The sequence below is a fragment of the Halictus rubicundus genome, chromosome 11, assembly GCF_050948215.1.
Source record: "Halictus rubicundus isolate RS-2024b chromosome 11, iyHalRubi1_principal, whole genome shotgun sequence".
In the NCBI taxonomy this organism is placed as follows: Eukaryota; Metazoa; Arthropoda; class Insecta; order Hymenoptera; family Halictidae; genus Halictus; species Halictus rubicundus.
Window position 1 is genome coordinate 11,714,643 of NC_135159.1, and position 21,243 is coordinate 11,735,885.

At 38.0% G+C, this 21,243-nt stretch overlaps 7 protein-coding genes across 10 annotated transcripts; 4 read left to right on the forward strand and 3 right to left on the reverse strand.

Moving 5' to 3' along the window:
* Nucleotides 1-63: 63 nt before the first annotated feature.
* On the reverse strand, nucleotides 64-1,301 carry LOC143358518 (large ribosomal subunit protein uL16). Of its 2 annotated transcripts, none has more exons than XM_076795688.1 (4): nucleotides 1,231-1,301; nucleotides 1,058-1,091; nucleotides 570-875; nucleotides 64-451 (listed from the first exon to the last, which is right to left on the reverse strand). In XM_076795688.1, the coding sequence occupies exons 2-4, from the start codon at nucleotides 1,078-1,080 to the stop codon at nucleotides 121-123; spliced, it is 660 nt and encodes a 219-aa protein (XP_076651803.1). In that variant the 5' UTR covers nucleotides 1,081-1,091; nucleotides 1,231-1,301; the 3' UTR covers nucleotides 64-120. The 2 variants fall into 2 exon arrangements, with proteins under 2 accessions (XP_076651803.1, XP_076651802.1); XM_076795687.1 differs by having other exon boundaries at nucleotides 1,223-1,301.
* Nucleotides 1,302-1,500: 199 nt separating this feature from the next.
* On the forward strand, nucleotides 1,501-4,526 carry Nup75 (nuclear pore complex protein Nup75). Its single transcript, XM_076795689.1, has 8 exons — nucleotides 1,501-1,735; nucleotides 2,052-2,478; nucleotides 2,556-2,935; nucleotides 3,015-3,334; nucleotides 3,494-3,711; nucleotides 3,776-3,994; nucleotides 4,084-4,183; nucleotides 4,256-4,526. Exons 1-8 carry the CDS (start codon nucleotides 1,706-1,708, stop codon nucleotides 4,455-4,457), a joined length of 1,896 nt encoding a protein of 631 aa, XP_076651804.1. The 5' UTR covers nucleotides 1,501-1,705; the 3' UTR covers nucleotides 4,458-4,526.
* A 189-nt stretch (nucleotides 4,527-4,715) lies between these two features.
* Lrrk (Leucine-rich repeat kinase) lies at nucleotides 4,716-13,471 on the forward strand. Of its 3 annotated transcripts, none has more exons than XM_076796659.1 (3): nucleotides 4,716-5,338; nucleotides 5,542-5,704; nucleotides 5,796-13,471. In XM_076796659.1, exon 3 carries the CDS (start codon nucleotides 5,804-5,806, stop codon nucleotides 13,172-13,174), a length of 7,371 nt encoding a protein of 2,456 aa, XP_076652774.1. In that variant the 5' UTR covers nucleotides 4,716-5,338; nucleotides 5,542-5,704; nucleotides 5,796-5,803; the 3' UTR covers nucleotides 13,175-13,471. The 3 variants fall into 3 exon arrangements, with proteins under 3 accessions (XP_076652774.1, XP_076652771.1, XP_076652773.1); XM_076796656.1 differs by having other exon boundaries at nucleotides 4,716-5,281; nucleotides 5,339-5,704; XM_076796658.1 differs by having other exon boundaries at nucleotides 4,716-5,281; nucleotides 5,365-5,704.
* A 628-nt stretch (nucleotides 13,472-14,099) lies between these two features.
* LOC143359059 (oxidized purine nucleoside triphosphate hydrolase) lies at nucleotides 14,100-15,804 on the reverse strand. The gene is made up of 3 exons (XM_076796715.1): nucleotides 15,509-15,804; nucleotides 14,867-15,012; nucleotides 14,100-14,555 (listed from the first exon to the last, which is right to left on the reverse strand). The coding sequence occupies exons 1-3, from the start codon at nucleotides 15,658-15,660 to the stop codon at nucleotides 14,374-14,376; spliced, it is 480 nt and encodes a 159-aa protein (XP_076652830.1). The 5' UTR covers nucleotides 15,661-15,804; the 3' UTR covers nucleotides 14,100-14,373.
* A 172-nt stretch (nucleotides 15,805-15,976) lies between these two features.
* Nucleotides 15,977-17,033, reverse strand: Mrps23 (mitochondrial ribosomal protein S23). The gene is made up of 4 exons (XM_076796716.1): nucleotides 16,861-17,033; nucleotides 16,444-16,605; nucleotides 16,275-16,377; nucleotides 15,977-16,213 (listed from the first exon to the last, which is right to left on the reverse strand). The coding sequence occupies exons 1-4, from the start codon at nucleotides 16,902-16,904 to the stop codon at nucleotides 16,070-16,072; spliced, it is 453 nt and encodes a 150-aa protein (XP_076652831.1). The 5' UTR covers nucleotides 16,905-17,033; the 3' UTR covers nucleotides 15,977-16,069.
* Nucleotides 17,034-17,306: 273 nt separating this feature from the next.
* Nucleotides 17,307-18,633, forward strand: Nero (deoxyhypusine hydroxylase nero). The gene is made up of 3 exons (XM_076796702.1): nucleotides 17,307-17,730; nucleotides 17,807-18,127; nucleotides 18,197-18,633. Exons 1-3 carry the CDS (start codon nucleotides 17,451-17,453, stop codon nucleotides 18,505-18,507), a joined length of 912 nt encoding a protein of 303 aa, XP_076652817.1. The 5' UTR covers nucleotides 17,307-17,450; the 3' UTR covers nucleotides 18,508-18,633.
* Nucleotides 18,634-18,703: 70 nt separating this feature from the next.
* LOC143359174 (uncharacterized) lies at nucleotides 18,704-20,544 on the forward strand. The gene is made up of 4 exons (XM_076796922.1): nucleotides 18,704-18,855; nucleotides 18,938-19,157; nucleotides 19,256-19,435; nucleotides 19,977-20,544. Exons 1-4 carry the CDS (start codon nucleotides 18,704-18,706, stop codon nucleotides 20,253-20,255), a joined length of 831 nt encoding a protein of 276 aa, XP_076653037.1. The 3' UTR covers nucleotides 20,256-20,544.
* The last annotated feature ends 699 nt before the right edge of the window (nucleotides 20,545-21,243 follow it).

The following is a 21,243-nucleotide window of genomic DNA, read 5'->3' on the forward strand; positions in this document are numbered from 1 at the left end:
GGAACATCATAAAGGTGTCATCCATCATAAAGGTGTTAAGCATAGAACAAAACTAACACCACATAAATGTTTATGTATAGTTTCTTTAATGAAATTCAATTCCAAAAGTTTATTTGTTCTTTACGCAACAGCAAGTAATTTTCTGAATTTCTTCCACTCATCCAAAGGACCATGCTCAGGCAAATACTTGACGTTGCAACCATCTGGAGCAAGACGACCAGCTACTTTAAGTTCTTCATATTCGGCACGATCGTATTTTGTAAATCCCCACTTCTTTGAGACATAAATTTTCTGACGTCCGGGGAACTTAAATTTGGCACGACGTAGTGCTTCGATAACAGCAGCCTTATGACGATCCGATGAGCGTACACTCATTATAGGTTGTCCAATATGTACTCTGGCTACTGTACCTTGTGGTTTTCCAAAAGCTCCTCTCATTCCAGTTTGGAGCCTTGTAAATAAAAGAGACAATTCCATCAAAATTAGTTGCAATACAAGCCAAGCAAATATTTTTTATTCAATGATAAGGAAAATTATATACTTCAATGGATTTCACATCATATACATACCTATCAGCTCCAGCACATGACAACATTTTGTTGATGCGAATAACATGGAATGGATGGAGTCTCATCCGAATATGGAACTGATCTTTTCCAGCATTTTTGACCATGTATTTGTTCGCACAGATACGTCCTGCTTCAAGTGCTTCTGAACTAAGTTGTTCATACTCATCGGACACTAAATGTACACATAATGGAAAATCTTCCACAGAGGCCTTCTTTTTTCCAAGATCAAAGATACGAATCTTTGGGTCAGGCACACCACGACAGAATCTTGACTTTGGATACGGCTTGTTTTTACAGTATCGATAACTATAATAAAAAGAATAAACATTTCACACCATTTCTAACCTAATCTACCGTTTATCATATAGTAAATGTATTGAAGTTTTACACAATGCATTAAACCATAAAAAAAATTAGAAAATATTTTAATCTATCATGTTTCACTAATTTTTTAATAAAATTTGTAAATTAGATATTTTATTACATACCATCTGGCTGGTCGGCGCCCCATATTGGCAGTTGCTAAAAAATAAAAAATATTAGTATAATATTTTATAGAACAGTTGTAAAAATATGGATAATAAGTCAGATAAATGTAGAATGTGTAGATGTATAATATATGTTAGGATATTTTCGGATTTTAATGAACGATTATAATTACTTGTGCTGTCAAACGACTGCCGGCCACTACTCTGAAGTGAGACGCAGAGTAGTCTCAAGAGACCTCTGTGACTGAAATAAGAATTACAGTCATAAAATACAATTTAAATGTAACTAGATAGTTACTAGTCAAGGATAATTTCTAATTGACGGTTCTATTGACGGTATCAGAGAGGATATCCTTATATATATAAGAACGTAAGAAGTATATTTACGTAGATGGTTCAAGGGATCCTCACCAAGCCCTGAAATCTGTAATAATTAATAATAAAGGAAAAATGGCGCCATCACGGGACACCATGACGTTTTTGGGGTCGCGTAACGATACAATCGTAATCGAACGTGTCAGTATCGATAGCCGCTACTGTACATTTAATTTGTGGGAAAAGTGCAGAGAAAATTGACCACGAATGTAAAATTCATGTAATTAACCAAAATTAACAAATACTTCGAATTGAAGGTTTTAACTAACAATTATGGGCGAAGTCGAAAATCCTCCGACTATCGTAAGTACTATAATTTTTTTTAACTGCATGTTTTGAAATCATACATAACCTATAATACTTAACCTCATCACTGTTATTTTGATGCCGTGAAAACTTTTTTGTTTGTTGAATGAAAAATGTTTAGAAATACAAACAGATAATACTACTTAAATGAACTCCTTTTTAATGTCTGGTTTATCATTGAAATTTTGTAAAAGGATACGTAATCTACAGAAATTGAATTATACCTTTATACACGGCTTATATTTGTTCAAAGATTAATTTGACGAGGCTATTAACCACAGAAATTCATTTATAGTAATTTTTTCATTTTCAGGACATTCCAAATGTCCATAAAAACGAACGACTGTCAGCAAACTGGGTAAACAGCAACAAAGTCAGCATATACAACACCAAAAACTTGCAAAACAAAGACTTCGCTAAATACAGTCCAACTGTACACATTTTAAAGCCAGAAGTAATTTTATTTTCTCCACAATTGCGCAAACTAGTAAATGAAAGTAATGGTGTCTTTTTATCCATTCGAAAAATTAAATTGTCTTGCGATGATGTTAGGCCAGAGCTTTTGAAACATAGCAAACAATATAGATCTATCTTAAGAGCATGTATAGAAAGCTTACAAGATATATGTGGAAAATCACTGTCAGACAAGAAAGAATCGCTGGAGAATTTTCTTACAATATTTTATCAGATTGAATGTGTCTGGCACTTAACAGAAATTTTATATATAGATATTGTACCAGGTAAAGATTTTTGTTCCATTTAATAGATTTGTACATTAATTATATTGATTACAATTCATTGCCCTTTTTAAATTTAGGAGACGTAGTCCTACCACAATTGTTAGAATGGATCAAATTTCACTTTCCATCTACAGAACGTATGGCAAATAAAATACTGACTTTAAAGACAATTGGTGCAGACTTGGAACATGCTAACTACTGGGAGACACTGATTCGTTGCACGTTACAAGGGAAATTGGAATCAGTGCGAGCTCTTCTAGCATTGCACAGTAAAGCAGACGATCCTGCCTTCATTATTGCCGACAATATACTTAAAACAATGCCAGTGTACAACGTATATGGTGGTTATTCAGTAAACGAGTTCAATATGCGTTGGAAGCACTGGCAGTTAGATTTAGGCTCGCATTTGAGTAGTAAAGATTTCATCGTTGATCAGGATTTAGAAATGATTATGAAGGTATTCATAATATTGTCATATATAAACACAATGACCTGATATTTAATCATTTTAGATTCTTTAAAAAAATTCAATTTAGTTAATTTCAGGAGACCAGGAAGTTCTGTGGCAATTAACATCTTATACGGATGCTTGGTACGAACTGTTAGCAGCCAAATTGTTTTATTCATCTCCATGTTGCAAACAGCCTGAGCTTTCACATCATGCGAACAGTATTGTCAAAAGATGGCAGGCTAATAGACCATCCGATAATGCTATACGAGCTTTGATGGAAAGCGATCTGCATCAAGTTATTAAGGAAATACAGTATATGGGAGATAATGGATGGTTTGCAACTCATTTAGTGGATTTACTATACACTTGTGGCAGACTTAAAGTTTTAGACAAAGATCAAATCGAGTAAGTGATTTAATGATCACTTTCCTTTTAAACTCTGACGACTTTATCACGTCAATCTCTTTGAGGCAAAATTTGTCTCTTCTTCTTTCTTTGAAAACCACAAAAAAAAAAACTACAATATTCTATTAAATTAATAGAAAATAATTTTGTCTGTTTAAGGGTCACAAGCCAGCTTCATGAGTCTCTAATACTAGAATATGGCAATGCATTAATGGAACATCATTCTCTTTGGCAATGTGGTGCAAGTTATTTAATGCACTGTCCTATGGAAGGTTTAGCAAGACTCGAACTGTTGATACAATCGTTACCGATGGGATCGGAAGCAAGAATAAATAAAATTATGGATATAGCTCGCGATAATAGAATGGACCATATTGGTTGGTAGTTTTAGATAATTTAATATTCTTACAATGTAGTAATTATTTAAGAATTTTTTTTCAGTGACTAGCATATGCAAAATCCAGGGAATAAAGTGCATAAAACACGGCAGACTTGGAAATGCGCTTGCATGGGCATTAAAGGGACAGGACAGTGGTTTTGTAACTTACATAGCTGATCAATTTTTAAAACAATATGCAGACACTGGCAAACTCGAGTGTCGTGATCTTCTAGAGAATTTAGGGTTCTGTATGATGGCCAGTGATAGGCTTACATTTTTAGGTACTAAAATAAATTTTAGAATATTTTCTGGAAAGTTATGTTAATTTTAAAATAAAGCGACAACTATTGTAATAGCATTTCTCTTATAGGAAAATATTGCGAATTTCATCAAATGTATAACATTGGAGAGTTCAAAGAAGCAGCAAGTTTATTGGTGTCCCTTTTAGTCTCAAATCTAACTCCAAAATAGTAAGTCAAATATAGATTAAAATAGGATTGAAATTGATTAAGAAGATATCGGTAAAAAAATTTTCATTTTAGCTTCTGGTCGATTCTTTTGTCCGATGCTATCCCATTATTGGAAGCTCAAGATGTGATCATATCCTCCAACGATTGTTACGAATTATTACGTTGCGTTGAAGCTCATGGTGATGACCCTAAGTTTCAAGTAGAAATTGAAATTTTTAGGCTGGCTGTTGCTAGAAATTTGGCGAGAGCATTGAGCCTCGAAGGCTGCCAGTAAAATGTTCATTACTGTGTATTGTGTAAAAATTTTCTAATTTTCTAATTAAAAGAATACCACTTTTCTATATCCAGTGCAAGAGTTTATCTGAGCCGACCTATACATTACAGATATTTCATATCTTCTATGATTTATGTTTTATATTTTCTGTATTTTATAATTTATATTTTCCATATATTTATTCCCTTATATTTCGTATATTTTATATTATCTATTGACTACTTGCGCAATCTTTTAAATTACGACATATCTGTTGTACAAATCAATCAAACCAGTAATTATTATTCACGAAAAAGTATAAGAAAAATTAACCGAAAACTTCTGTTATCAGTAAGAAAAACAAAATTATAATACAATAAAATCAATGAATAGATCAGATCAATGATTAAGTTGTGGATCCTTGTCCACTTAAAAAATGCAAGGGAAAACAGTTTAAAATTTGGAAATGCGAGGGATTACGTATATGAATGAAGATTAATAGGATTTTTATTTTATTTTCTTCCAGTCAACGCAAGAAAATTTTCCGTTATTTTATTTTTTGTTTAATGAACGAAAAAGAGAATTTGCATAAAAATCTGCAGTCTAATGACGATGTTATGTAATGTCAGATACTATTTATTTTAATCGATTCGATGTCACTGATGCGTGGGACTGCATTTAAAGGTGTGTACAGTCGATAAAGAGGTCTGACAAAATGGCGATCACCGAGTGAGTTTAGTGTTGTTCTCACGTTTCACGTTAACAATATCAACTGACAGTGACCATTATCCTGTCAATGTAAGAAAAACAGAAAAAAAAAGTATGAAGGATGTTTGATGACTAAAGTGAGTTGCAAAACAAATCATGATTTCCACAACAATCATTTATCTTCACGTTTATAGGTATACAAAAAATTTCGTATGTGTAGATTTAATTTAGCGTACCAAATATGGCAATATCAACAATAAAAAACTGATGATATTTTTATTATTGCCAAAACAATACGTAACTCGAAATAAAATAGAAACTATATAGATCGAAAATGTGACAATTAACATTTCTCAAATGTTTATAAACAATTTTAAATACTCAATTTCCACTTTAGATTTAGTGGAAATATTTAAATTCGCAAATAACTATAAAATCTACAATGAAACATTTAATTTTGACTGATCTCGAGCAAAAAGCTGTGCAAAATACCATAAAAGAAGAATGCACCAGCTAAGCACATATGCAATTGGAAATAATAAAAATTTATAGATAAGTTTGTAAGTATTAGCATACTTGTATTTAATTTAACATTGCTGTTATGTTATATTTTTATGGTGAGCTGGTGTTTCTATGGCAAAATCATTCCAGATTCCGTCATGGAAGACTATACCCCAATCGATGAAGATTTCCCTGGCCGTCTGCTGCACCAAGCCGCTTTATGGGACAACGCAGAACTGTTAGAAGACCTTCTAAGAGGTGAACACGCGCAATACATAAACAGCCAGGACTCATGGGGCAGGACACCATTGCATGCTGCAGCAATCACAGAAACCTCGAGATGCTTGGACGTCCTATTATCAGCCGGTGCTAATCCGAACATCCCCTGTGGGCCCAGAGGCCACTACCGAACACCGCTGCACATCTGTGCAGAACATGGTCACAGTTCCAACATCGAAAAGCTACTGGAATTCAACGCAGACTTGATGATCACAGACAATAACGGTGAGAAACCGATAGACATAGTCGAGAAAAACAAACAGGAGGCTTGCAAGAATCTACTAATCTCTGCGGCAGAGAAGTATGAGTTGGCCAAGCTGGCAACACATGCTTCTCTGCGCGCGACTTGCATCCAGGGAGATACAGTGGCAGCTAGGAACATTATCCAGGGTCTTGTGTCCGATGTCGAATATATTGTTAACATGGCACCCAATGGTGCGAACACATTGTTGTTCACAGCCTGTGAAATGGGTCACAGAGACATAGTGCGGCTACTTTTGGACAATGGCGCAGATTGCAGAACGCACTCTGTGACCAAGTACTGTCCATTGTACATTGCCTGTTATAATGGCAAGGTGGAGATCGTGGATCTTCTTCTCAGACATTTTCCTAAGCAGATACAGTCTTTGACGGTGGAAAAATGGCTGCCAATTCATGCAGCGGCTATAAACGGTCACTACTTAGTTATCGATTTACTATTAAAATTCGAATACCCGCAACACATGTACCAATGCTACAAAGACTCGTCAGGGGAGTTCGAGTACGATATGCCGTTTGACATAAACACTCAAGATGTGACGGGGCAGAATGTTCTTTACATATCCAGCATGCTTGGAAATATTAAGATCGTGGAACTGTTGCTGAATTACAAAGTGAAAGCGAGGAAAATTAAGGAGGAGGATATGGGAGTGACCCAACCGCTGCCAATGTCGAAAAGAAAGATTTCCAGTGGGATTCAGAGGTTAATGTCCAGCTTGAATTTCAGGAGCAAAGCGTTCGATAAGAAAGACGATAACATGATGTGTCCCTTGAATTTCGATTTATATTGTAATAATGGTAACGAGACTGCTTTGCACGCAGCTGTGAAAGGCAAGCACACAGACGTAGTAGCTGCTTTGCTAATGGCAGGTGCTGATCCTAATCTACCGTTAAAAGTTCCTTACGATCAGAGTGATGCAGAGAGCAACTTCTCCAGTGCTTTAATCATAGCTTGTCTGCAGCAAGACATAAAGATAGCCGATCTTTTACTGAAGCATGGTGCTGTCGACAACACGTGCAAAGCTATAAAAATCGCCGCACAAAACCGGGACGAGCCGTTAACAGCGAAACTTCTGTCAATAAAGGCTTATCCGGACTCCGAGTACAAAATTAATAAAAAAGCAATGACCGAGTGCACTCAGACCTCCCATTTCTCAGCGTTGCCTTCTTTCGGGAATGTCACATACTCGACACTGTTTCCGAACATACCGACAATGATAAACTGGCACAATCAACAGTGTCATCTCTCGCAAATTAGGTCTCAGTGGCTGGTCGACGCTGTGCTGCACGTTAACAAGAAACTGAACGCGAAGAATAACGACTTGGTCCTCTACGCTATTACAAGGATAGATATTTCCCGTAATTCTATAACTTCTGTACCTTCTACTTTATTTTACCTACAGAGCCTACGGTACCTGAACATGGCTCAGAACAAGATAGACAGCCTGACTGCTGATCCAAAAAGCCAGAAGGACAAATTGTGTCCTGTTCTGGAGGAGATATACCTTCAGGACAACAGATTAGAGCAACTGCCCGAGTTTATCATGAGTCTACCAGTCCTCGAAGTAATGGACGTTTCGAACAATAAACTACAGTGTCTCCCGGACAATCTATGGCGAGCACCGAAGCTCAAAGAGCTGAATGCGTCCTTCAATCTACTCAAAGACCTGCCCAGTCAGGTGTCTCAAAACATTCTACGCAAATCTCAGCGAGACGACGCTTTAAATCACAGTCCGAGCATAGCGTCGCAATTAGGCATGTCCCGAGAAGACTCTCTGGAGTTCGAGTCCTTCACCAAAATAGCAAACGCTCGTATCATCGAGATGAATCGTCCGCATGTGTGGACCAAGTCGGTCCAAGTTTCGGAAAAGATCACGGATGACAATGAAAACGGAGCTAGGTCTGTTCTAACATCTTTGAACCTAGCACATAACTTGTTTAACAGCATCCCAGTGGCGTTACCTTGTCTGGCTGTTAATTTAGTCAGACTGAACATGGCTTATAATTCTTTAAGATCCATGAGCCACATAACATCCTACCCTGCGAGCCTGAAACAATTGGACTTGTCCAACAATCAGATCTCTAGGTGGCCCAGCTTGCCGCAGGTGGACAGTGCCGATGTAATGGAGCAGGCTAACACTGCCTGCTACTGTCCCACTACCAATGTCCAGTCTCCGATAGTCCCAGGTAGCAATAGACAGACAGCAACGTCTCTGAGAGACGTGGTTCTGATGTCAGTCTGCACTCACAGGCGCCATCTTCGACTGGAGAATCTGCGAACACTGATATTAGCTAACAATCATCTCAGCAGAATTCAATTGACTTCGATCGACGACGGAGAGATGCCAGCTTTGGACGAGGAAAATGTCGAGAAAGACATGAAGATGACCTACTCTGGCTCGAAGTTGTATTTGCTGTTCCCTAACGTCAGCATGTTGGACGTCAGCAATAACAAACTGAAAGAAATACCTCAGAACATTTACGAGCTGAATAATCTTTCCGTGTTGAACATAAGCGGAAATCCTGATATTATGGAGTTGCCTCCGCAAATGGGATTGCTCTCTCGTTTGTGGAACCTGAACACGCAAGGTTGTCGGCTGCAGGAGCCTCTGAAGACTATGATCGAGTCGAAGAAGTACAAAACGATGGACGTTATTGGATACTTGAAGTCGATCTTGGAGGACGCTAAACCCTACGCTCGAATGAAGCTGATGATCGTAGGGATTCAGGGAATCGGCAAAACGAGTTTATTAGAACAGCTGAGGCAGGAGGGCGAGGTTCCAAATAAGAAGAAAGCCTCCGAGCATTGGGCGAAGAGGATGGGCAATAAAAACATCAACGCGAAGACTGCCAGAGGTACTATAATATCCACAGTCGGTGTCGACATCGGGGACTGGATCTATGAGAAGAAAGTCAGAGGTCAGTCGTCTCATGGGCCAGTTTACTTCAGAACCTGGGACTTTGGGGGGCAAAAGGAGTATTACGCGACTCACCAGTACTTCCTATCCAAGCGTAGCTTGTATCTGGTTGTCTGGAGGATCATAGATGGCTTCAAGGGCGTGTCAGAGATCTTCCAGTGGCTAGTAAACATTCAGAGCAGGGCTCCGAACTCCCCAGTGATCATCATTGGCACCCACTACGATATATCCAACGAGCACAGCGAAGCGTTGCAGCAGTACATTCGCGACAAGTTCATAAACGTGGTCGATGCTGAAAAGTGCGGCCTACCGAAGGTCATGGAGACCATAGAAGTGAGCTGCAAGACCAGACACAACATCAAGATGTTGTGCAACCTAATCTATGACGTTGTCTTTAGCCTGAGATCTCCAGGCAGCAAGGAACTTCTGCTGGAACAGAAGGTTCCCTCCAGTTACCTTGCCTTGGAGGACGTCGTGATTCAACTGGCTCACGACAGGAAACTGTCTGGAGGGGATCCAGTGCTGAAAGCGGACCAATACTACACCGCAGTAAACAACGAATTGCAGAAACTCCATCGGTCCTTCAGAGACCCTGCGGAATTACACCAGGCTACGCTGTTCCTGCACGAGAATGGCATTATCCTGCACTACGATGATGCTACACTGAAGGATTTGTATTTCCTGGACCCTCAGTGGCTCTGCGACATGTTGGCGCACGTAGTGACCATTCGCGAGATCAACCCGTTCTCTAGATCCGGGATTATGAAGCTGGATGACATACAACATGTCTTTAAATCCTCTACGATATCCTCGATAGACACACAAGGCTACATTGTGAGTCTATTAAATAAATTCGAAGTGGCTCTAACTTGGGATTATCGTACATTGCTGATTCCCTCTTTGCTGCCAACCGAGGAGGACATTTTGAGAAACAACCAGGTGATCAAAATCCCTGTGAAGACAAGAGGTTGGCACGTGAGAACGAAAAAGATAACATCTCCCATAATTAGCTTCCAAAACTCTGCTGATAAACAGAGCACGGAATGCGTACTGACGTCAAGGTCACAGCCAGATTGTTCTGTGACAAGACTGCTTCTTATGTCCTACTTTCCGAGTGGCTTTTGGTCACGACTCATAACCAGGATATTAGCTGACGACGCTATAGTTGAGATAGTGATGTCTTTTTTGGCACCGTTCAAAGATTTCGTGGATGATAATATTTTTATAAGTTTACTGGACACTCAGGCTGAATGGGTGCTCTGGCAAACAGGGATTGAGCTGAGGTACGCTAACATTACTCTGTTACGGCTCAAGGAAGTCAATTACAACTTGAAAAACGTTCCGTACGACTATAGACAGTTTAAGTTTAAGTTGAAGCAGGATGGGATTTGGTGTACGGTGGACTTGAAAAATTCGGCGATTTTAGAGATTTGGTTCCCGGTCGATACTCTAGTGATCAAGCAACCGATAATGTCTGATTCAGCCGACGAGGAGCCTATGGGTTATCGAGCGATCGTCGTAGAGCCTCGTCCAGAAAGTATGCCCCAACTATTAGCGTTGATTGTCGACCATATTGATATTTTACTAGAGGACTGGTACCCCACGCTGGGAACACGTTTCGTGCACACTTCCGAAGGCAAATTGTTAGTCACGCGGCTGATACCTTGCCCTAGATGCTTGTTGAACAATGGAGAGAATGAAAGCGACATTAGCGACAACGATCGGCTGGCAGAGGACATCCAAAAATATTATGTAAACAAGGAAAGACAGAGCCAGGACAGTTATAAGTCTGACGGAGACAGTGGAGTGGGCTACGATAGTCTAACATCCAGCAGGATGCCCTCTCTGGAAGGTCATCCTGATATTTCGAAGCAAAACTCTCATTTCGAGGGTATTTTGGCTTATTCCTGGATGGTGGAGGAGTGCATACTGTCCGCATATAGTAACAAGCCCATCAGTTGTCCTAAACACTCCGACATACCCCTGTCTCATGTGGCTCCGGACATTATTTTCATGGATCTAGGGTTGAAACATCTAATCAAGTCGGAGGATATCAAATTAGGGAAGCTGTTGGGTCGCGGGGCGTTCGGATTCGTTTTCAAGGGGGTCTGTCGCTTGCCAGGATCCTACCAGAAGACTGATGTTGCCATCAAGATGCTACAGCCAGTTCCACCAGGCCCGAATTCGAAACAGTCCGCGGTGCTGGCTTACAAAGCCGCGCAAAGCAAGTGGGACAGAGACCCTCTGCAGTACGCTTGCAAGGCTTACTGCACCGCTAGACAGGAATTGAATATTCTATTAACACTTCGACACCCTAACATTGTTCCTCTGATTGGCATAGTGGTCAGTCCTCTAGCTTTAGTGCTAGATCTAGCACCGGAGGGCGCATTGGACAATGTACTGAGGAACTACAGGCGTTCAGGTGCTAAATTAGATCCGTACACCTTGCAAACTATAATATTGCAAGTTGCGAAGGCCGTGGAGTACCTGCATCAGCAACACGTGATTTATAGAGACTTGAAATCGGAGAATGTTTTGGTCTGGCAGATGCCTTTGCCATTTCAGGATCATCCCGAGCATCCGGTTCACGTTAAAGTAGCGGATTATGGCATCTCCAGGCTAACGTTGCCGACGGGTGCTAAAGGGTTTGGTGGAACCGAAGGATTCATGGCACCGGAAATCATCAAGTACAACGGCGAGGAAGAGTACACCGAGAAAGTTGACTCTTTCTCGTTTGGAATGTTCGTGTACGAATTGATCACCCTAAGGCAACCGTTCGAAGGTCACGAGGCGGTCAAAGAGTGCATTTTAGAGGGTGGGAGGCCACCGTTAACTTACAGAGAGACATTCCATCCCTGCTACGCTCTGGATTTAATGGTGATATGCTGGGCACAGAATCCTAAAGACAGACCCACGGCCAGTCAGATAGTCTCGATTGCTTCTGCACCGGAATTTACGCACTTAATAGACGTCATAATGCTTACTGAAAGGACTCAAGTAACGGCTATCACTATGACAAATCGAACTATCGAGGAAAACATAAACGGAGACGAAATCTGGTTTGGACATAATAATGGCGAAGTCGACATGTTACTGGGAACACAGAAGGGCTGGTTACAACATGTTAGGATCGAGACTCCTGTGATACCTTACGCAATGTGTGGCGTGGATGGGTACATCTGGATCGGGGACAACGCAGGCCAAGTGCACGTCTACCTGGGCAGTAACTTTGGTTGCGTTGCTAGCTATAATCTAGAACCTGATCACAGCAGGGAGTCGAAAGTGATCGGTTTAATCTATTTGGAGCAGATCAAGCAGTTCGTAGTGGCGCTACACAGCGGTAGGATATTTCTGTTGACCAACTCCTTCACGCAGATGAAGAAGATGGAGATTGTAACCGAGACGCAAGACAATATTAAGACATATTCTCTGGCAGCTGTTTACAGAAAAAAACGAATACTTGAATTATGGGTTGGGCAGAGCTTTGGCAAAATTTCCATCTACATAATGAAAGACAATAGTCTGATAGATACGTTGCAAGTTTTTCATGTCACAGGAGAGGCAGCTACTAAGAATCTGTTTGCTACATATTTACTGAGCGCTGAAAACTGTATACTATCATACACGTATCCTGGATGCATTGTTTATCAGTGGGACCTGGACACCAGGCAGATAATAAATAAGCTGGACATGTCGAAGCTGGTACCTTGCTCGGAGAGTCTCAAGTCGATCTCTATAGAGGAGAATCTATCCACAGAGAAGTGTCAAGTGACAACGTTCGAAACTTGTCGGAACCAGTTGTACATTGGTACAACTTGGGGCTGCATCGTGGTAGCAGAATGCAATTCTCTGAGACCAATCACTGTTTTCAGACCTTTTGAAGGCAAGGTCTGCCAAATCATTTCTTTCAAATCGTCAGATGAAAAGAAATTGGTACTGGCCACTGTTGGTCAGGGTTACAGAAGTCTGATTTCAAGGTACACCGACTATCCGATTGACTCGTTAGACGCAGAAGACCTCAGACACAGCATGTACGCTTTATTATGGAGATCTGAACACTGGTCGGCTGCATAAAGGTGCAAAGAGCAACAGTGATACAACTAACTCACAAGTCTATACGTCCATGGCATATGGTGGCGAGCATATAGATAGGGAAACGTGGAGTCGTCGATTTATTTGGATGTAATAGTACAAACTTGAATTTGAAACGATTTTTTAGAGATAGTACGTTAAACTGCTTTTATTAAGCTTTCTAAATCGTATAATTTTTATTCGTTTTGATATACAATTTCATGCATGCATCCAAATATACAAAACTGATGAGTGTTTTCCACTAGCATTTAAATAGGGAAGCAGCCCACAGCATATGTGGGTAAAGCTGTGTCTCATTGTGGAACGATGTGGAAAAAGAAGTGAAAGAAGGAAAAACCATCCAGTCTAAATAAATTATGTGATGTAACCGAAAAGCGTGGAAGAAAATATCATTAGATATGTGATTAATGGATTCCATGGCATACAGATGTGCCGAAGTAATTAAAATAAAGGTGGACCAATAAAATACTAAAAGTTCGTGGTAAAATTCTAATATTTATTCTTTACGAATACTCATCATTTTTGGCATATCAAAATTAATGAACATCATACGATTTAGAAAGCTTAATAAATGCAGTTTAACGTAGTATTTTTGAAAAATCGACTCAAATTAAAATTTGCATTTTAACATGAAAGTAAATCGACGACTTCACAATTCCCTATTTATATGCTCGCCACCATACTTTAGTCTGTAATCTAAGATCTCTCGCACTAAAACCTGAAAATTTGTATCTGTCCGAGCTATATGGTGCTTGACCGAAATATTTTTTGCAAATTATCATTTAGAAATCGGAGGTAGCTTAAGCAGGATATTTTTATCGTTTGTGATACGATAAGATACAGTTTTTGTAAATATTTAGGTTGGCAAGGTAACGACGAATAGCAAATTAATTTATTAGCCTCGCAGTATATTTGAAACATTTATTCAATGATCTCTGATGTGTTGGTAAAGCTTTTATATGTTTAAGGTAGCTTAACGTACGAATTAAATGTACAACTAGTGTAGGGAGTCTGTAAAATATTTGTAAAGTGAATACATCAAAATCTTTTTAATACAAAATCGATCTAAATGGAATTTTGTATAAACAAATTCGTTAGTCTATCGAATTTTAATGCAGAAAGACGTGAAAGTGCATTTCTTTTTATTGTGCGTGAATGTTGAGAAATATAATTAAAGGATATTATTCACTGGGTAGCTCTTCCATAGCATCAAGTTTATGTTTAAGAATTAGGTCTTGACCTCGATAGAGAAAGTATCCCTTGAACAATTCTCCTCGTAACATATAAGGAAACCAATATTCATCATCCGGCCACATTTGTTTAAATGGAATATCTTTTATATTGTACCACTTCGGTCGCATTTCTGAACAAAAAAAAATATCTATCTATAATTAGGATATATTTACTAGAAATCTAAGTAAGCGAACAATTCGTTTAGTAAGAGACTAGGTGTTAGGATTTTATTTTGTTACGAACGTTTTCTTTTATTCAGTGTGATTACACTGTGTCAAGCCAGTTTTACATTTTGTAGATGACTCGATTGCTGAGAAATTTAATTTTTAAGATAAACTGGTTTTACACACTGTAATTAATTACTAACAAGGAATAACGTAAAGAATAAACGAGCAATGTAAAATTTGATTTCATTAAAATGTCAATGTAGGAGTTAAATACCTTCAGTTTCTGTTGCTTCTCCATCATACTTGAACGTCTCGAAAACATGGACTTCCAACAGAGTCTCAACTCCTTCAAACTCAAATTCTAAAATACCAATCTTTTTCAAATCCGGTACAGTCAAACCAGATTCTTCTTTCAATTCGCTGCAAATTAGGAAAGGTGAATTTATATGATTACTATCGCTACTTTATTATTATTCTTATTACTAAATGGAACAATTTTGATTCATGCTTATGTAGTAACTTATTTTATTCTTTAAACCTGTACCTGCACGTTACAACTATAAAATGTTTTACAACTCAAATTTTGCAATAAATTTAAGCGATAATTAATTGATTAATAGGTTTAAACACTCATGTATACAAGCTTAATTGTAATTAAAAATTTCAAACAAAAACCTAGACAATGAATGATTACAAAATTATTAAGAACCTAATTTAAAGCTTGAATATAATTTTCGTAAATTATTGTTGTATAAATCTAAAAAGGCATTTTGTTGAAATTTATTGTTAATGTGATACTAATGAATAAATTGTTGTTGAATATAATGTTTTTAATTTGTTTTATGAATGAAACAAGGGGTAAGTATATACCGAAAAATTTCAGTTAAAGTTGCAGAAATTGTTCAAAACAATTTACCGAACGGCTCCCTGAACAATCGTCTCTCCAGATTCAACCTTCCCACCATAGCCATTCCACAAATCTTTTCCAAATCCTCTTTTTTTCTGACCCAACAAAATCTCTGTTCCTTTCCTAATAAACACCAACGAAAATAGTTGTCTCGCGGACATTTTCTACTAGAAAACAAATGATTCCTTTTTTATGGAATCGTAAACAGGGTTACTAAAATCACTGTTACGGCAGGTAACAATCTCACACGTGAATCTGGAATGTGCTTTTAAAGGTTATGATACTTAAAGATAAGCTTTTTGAGATAAGATGAGTATTATAAAGATAAATATTATAGAGGTGAGATAAATATTATATAGATAAGATAAGTATTATAACTTCACTTTAGCATAGTGTACCATCCTAGTATAGTAATATAAGTAGTATCTACTATATATTTAAATAAATGTGCTAACATTTTCTAGACTGTTGCTTAAGATTTAATATGCAATGAAAGGTCAATGTAATATAGATAATGTATTAGGTAACGATAATATATTATATTAATCTCTTTAGTAATAATATAATTTTCTAAGTCTCAGTTTCAACTTTACTGTCGCTCAAATGCTGGGATTCTGTGTTTTGGGTCTTTTTTAACTTCTCTATTTCACTCGAAAAACGTGATGTATACTTCGACAATGCTTGATCAAATGCCTCTGACTCTGAGAATCCATCCTGTAATTAATCAGTACATTAAATGTAATATATTACATTAATATATTTCATTGAAAATTACCTTTAAGTAGAAGGAATATTTATCTAGGAATAATTGAGTTTCAGTAGTTCCTGCGGTTTTAAAATCTATCGACGGTAAAAATGTTATACTTTTATGAAATTTCCTACAAAATAATAATGCTTACAAATATGTTTGTTTATTATTTGCGTGAATGTATTGTTAGGCTTACGCTCTCGTAACATCTTCCTCGTAAAAGATATTTCTTAACGGCTTTTCAGACACAGGTCTATTAAATGTTGGCTCATACTTTGGAGGGAAATTTTTGTATATTTCGTACCATATCGGTATATTATTCTCTGTTATGGATCCAGTATTAATCAGTGATGATATTCTAGAATTTGTGTACAATAATATTACATGGCCTTTCGTGTACACTTACATTAATAAGATAGTGTATTACATTGGTGGTTTATTAATTTACACAAAAATTAAATTTCGTATAATTCGATATAAATTGTTTTTCTTTCATTTCGGATCGAATAGCAATAAAAAATATTCTTTATACTAAAAAGCTATGATAATTATAGAATTACAACCTAACCTCTACTAAATTTACAGTAATTAGTAAATTAAATATAAACAATACCTTGAGAAGATGGTTCCAATCCTTTCCAGTCTACTGTGCGCCATAATGTACAATTTGCAAGTATAAAAATTGAATATTAAATATTATTAACTTCTCAGATTTATGTTTATAATGTTCAAGCTGATAGTGAACGAAGTTCACTGTCAGTGTTGTCAACTGTGAACAAAGTAGAGAAAAAAATCAACAGAAATTGCGCGCGCTTGTTTGAAATTGTATTAATTATTAACTTCGCTAATTTTCAACCGTTTTCATTATTTTCAATCATTAATTCAGAGTGTCCTCAATTATTACTTTAATTACTTTATAACTATGGAAAAAGATAAAAAAGATAGAACCAGAGAGGATATTATCACAAACGAGGTGTAAGATCCTATACTTCGTCTGTAATATTATCCTCTCTGATAGAACACAACTTTTGATCTCTATACTTTATGACTTAACCTTACATTTTTTAGGTTAAAATCAGTTTAAATAAGCATGCGATACGGTGTTTATGTACATATCGATAATATGGTGTCATCAAATTGTTAATGAATATTACTAAACATCCTATTTAAAGTTAATATCTTTAATAAAAAATTAAGAGAGAAATGTTGCAAGTGAATGATAATCAAATTGCAGCGATAGGTCGTGTTTTAAACGACAAAAATCGACCGCTGAAAGAAAGATTCCGCGCACTATTTACATTAAAAAATGTCGGAGGTTCCGAGGCTATCGAACAAATTCACAATTGTTTTAAAGATGACTCTGCCTTATTAAAACACGAACTAGCATATTGCCTAGGCCAAATGCAAGATGCACTAGCTATACCAATTCTCGTAGAAGTATTAAAAGACGTTACCCAAGAACCAATGGTTCGTCACGAAGCAGGTAAATTTAAATTTGATTTTCATTTTTCAATCTTCAATCTATAAAACAACGAAATATTTTAATATTATTATTACAGGGGAAGCTTTAGGCGCAATTGGAGACATTAGCGTAATTCCAGTTTTGGAGGAGTATAGCAAGGACAGCGTACCAGAAGTTGCAGAAACTTGTCAGTTGGCACTGCACCTATTGCAATGGTCGAAGTCAAACGATGCCCCAACAAATTCTAATAAGAGTCCTTACATGTCGGTGGATCCAGCTCCGCCAACAGATATTTCTGATGTCCAGAAATTAAAAAATATTCTTTTAAATGAGAATGTTCCCTTATTTGAAAGATACCAAGCTATGTTTTCATTGAGGAATATTTGTACACCTGAAAGCATTCTAGCTCTCAGTGATGGTAAAAATATCTGTTTCTCGTTGTAATATTTTTTATTATAATATACTACATCGTATGTTCTATTTATAGGTTTAAAAGCTGGTAGCGCTCTGTTCAGACACGAGATAGCCTTTGTTCTCGGACAACTGCAGAAAGAAATCACTGTACCTTACTTGCAAGCTTCCCTAGAAGACGAGAACGAGAATGAGATGGTTCGGCATGAGTGTGCAGAAGCATTAGGCTCCATAGCAACTCCAGATTGTTTCAGTATTTTAAATAAATATTTAGATGACAGTAAAAGAGTTGTGCGCGAGAGCTGCATAATTGCTTTGGACATGTGCGAGTACGAGAACAGTTCCGAATTTCAATATGCTGATACATTATGTAAAGTTTCTGCATAGAAACATACTTTTAAGCGAGAAACTTGTATAATAAATGTATTGCAAAAAAGTCAAGAATATAGTATTAACACACTATGTTTATATGTAAATATTATGTGTAGAAAATAAATGACATATATTTATTTCTATGATGTACAATGAGAGAAACGATTTTCAATTATTGTGCCAATATGTCAAAATATTTTGCACAAAAAATATGGGAAACCTAAAGACATTGTTTAGAACAATAAAGAAGAAAAGGCGCCAGGAGATTCCCCCAATCGAGGGCAAAGACGCCGAGATAATAAAAGCGATTTGGAAAACTGTGGAAAAGGATAGTGCGTACTACGGGTTTGCGATGTGTACGACGTAATTATTTCCCCGTCTCATTAACCACCGAGCAGTATGGTCGCGTTAATAATAACTATAAAATAATCGTGTGAACTTGTAGACTTTTTAAAAATTACCCCCAATACGCAAAATACTTCGAAGACGAGGCAATACCGGAGTTTGTGCGCGAGGCCAAAGTTAAAAAAAAGTTCACCACCATTTGCGACATCGTGTCCGCATTGTTTATCAATTATAATATCAAGCCTGCCCAGAGGGACTATCTTCTCGGCTACATCGCGATGATCCACAAAGACATGGGGTTGGCGATACAAGATTTCGAAGTGCGTACAGCGTGGAAATAATTGCGTTTTCCAAATTCATTGAAAGCATTAGAGAATTTTACTCCAATTTGATTTTTGATTGATCGACAATATTTTAGAATTTTATATCGTGTATCGTGGAGGCTTTGTGCACAGAGCTACCGCAACTGATGACCTCGGAGAACGTTATAGTGCAAATAAAATATTTCAACATTCTGTCCGAGACAATGTTACTGCTGATGGAAAAACACAGGGCGAAGATCGACGAAATGACACGTGCAGGAGCCAAAAACGATAAAGTATGTATTCTTCATACTGTTCTATTGTCTACAAACATAAATATTTCCTCATAAATGGTGTAACAGCTAAATGAGATCACCTCAACACTCTGTCTTACTTACTGTTCTTTTCTCAAGGTCATTTGTTAACTGTATTCCAAGGTCATCGGTATTTTTTCGAACGGAACATTATAGTTTTGACTCCGTATTCTTGTAGAACATAAAAAGACGAATCCAATGATATGTATGATTATACTATTTCGATGGCTCAATCTCGAGATATTTATGTCTGAAAGCTTTGAATAACTTACCTTTCAGACACAAATATCTCGGGATTGAGAAGTCGAAACAGTACAGTTACGTACATCGTTGGACTCGTCATTTTACGCTCTACTAGAATCTCAAATTAAAACTATAATATTTTTGAAAAAATACCGATGACCTTGAAATCTCGTTTTTGACAAAACTGACAAAATTGACAAAACTAACCCGCTGATGCCGTGTCACATTGTCCTGAGAAGTTTCTTCTTACACTCCAAAATGAAACGTACGTTCCCCATAGGGTTGTAGTCCATGCTTCGCAAAAGAGCCCGACCTGATCTACAACTACCCATTGAAATACTGGATGTACAAGAAACGCTATTGGGAGTATCGAAGGGCCGTTTGGGCGTCGCTAGATATGGGGCCAGCGGTGGGCACCGCTGCCGTAACTGATCCACGGAAGATCAGGTTGCAGAACCGTCGCAGAACGATGGAAATGAGGCGAGCTAGTCGGAGACGACAGACGATAGACACGAGCAAACAGGCTAGCTCCGACAGTGACCAGAACCCAGGTAACTAAAGATCTCAGCTGTTTTTATCCTTAGTCATTTAGCGTAATGAGATCGTTCTTCCAGCGGATAACAAACCCGAAAGACGCACGCCTGTTCGAGACACCTGGCTGCACCCAAATGTCCATAAAAAGAAGGAGCTCAATACAGTTCCCAAACTGCTCCCCACGAAGACCACGCGCCAGGTAAACAAAATTCACATCAATTGATCGTATCACAATTATTTCCCAAACCGTAGTTCGTTGTAAGATATATATTAAAACTTACTCTGTTAAACTTATTCTGTTTCGGGGGGACACATCTTGTGGTGATCACAAATCTTCTCTAGATGGACGTGCTGGCCACTGTCAATCATTAATTAATAAAAACATTCTTCTAAATTAAGGTGGCGAAGCGTGACAAAACCCCGAGGGACATGGTGGTGCATAAAAAGTCGTCTTCTGTGATAGACATCCACCAGAATCCTAAACCAGCTTTGCCATTGCCGGTGAAACCTCGCTCGCCAGGAGGTATATCGCCTTCGTTAACAATTCTTGGTTCAGTATTGCTTAAGAAATTTGTTGTGTTTTTTTATCTTTGAAGAAACTACGGCGAATTCGAAGCGGCACGGCGTGGCGAGAGAGCGCAAAAGACAACGCAACAATTTAATATCACCATCCGCAAAATTGTACACGACATAACCATCTTGCAGAAGGATGTAACACGTCCAACATAGTTATTAAATTAGTGTTCGATTGCCTTTCAATTATTCTCAATTAATCTCGACGCATTACGATCCCGGATTAAATTCTTGACCCATTTCAGGTTCTCGCACACCTCTACTATGCCTCCATCAGAATATGGCAATGACTTTGACAGTGAGGCGCAGGGGGATCTACGAGACCCCACTCTTACGCTTAGGCTTTGGGGGGAACGGTCGACATAGGTCAGTGGTGGGCACGGTAGGGGCCCCTGAGCTGCCTGCTTCCCCCACCAACGTCTCTTTCGTCCAGCGCGCAC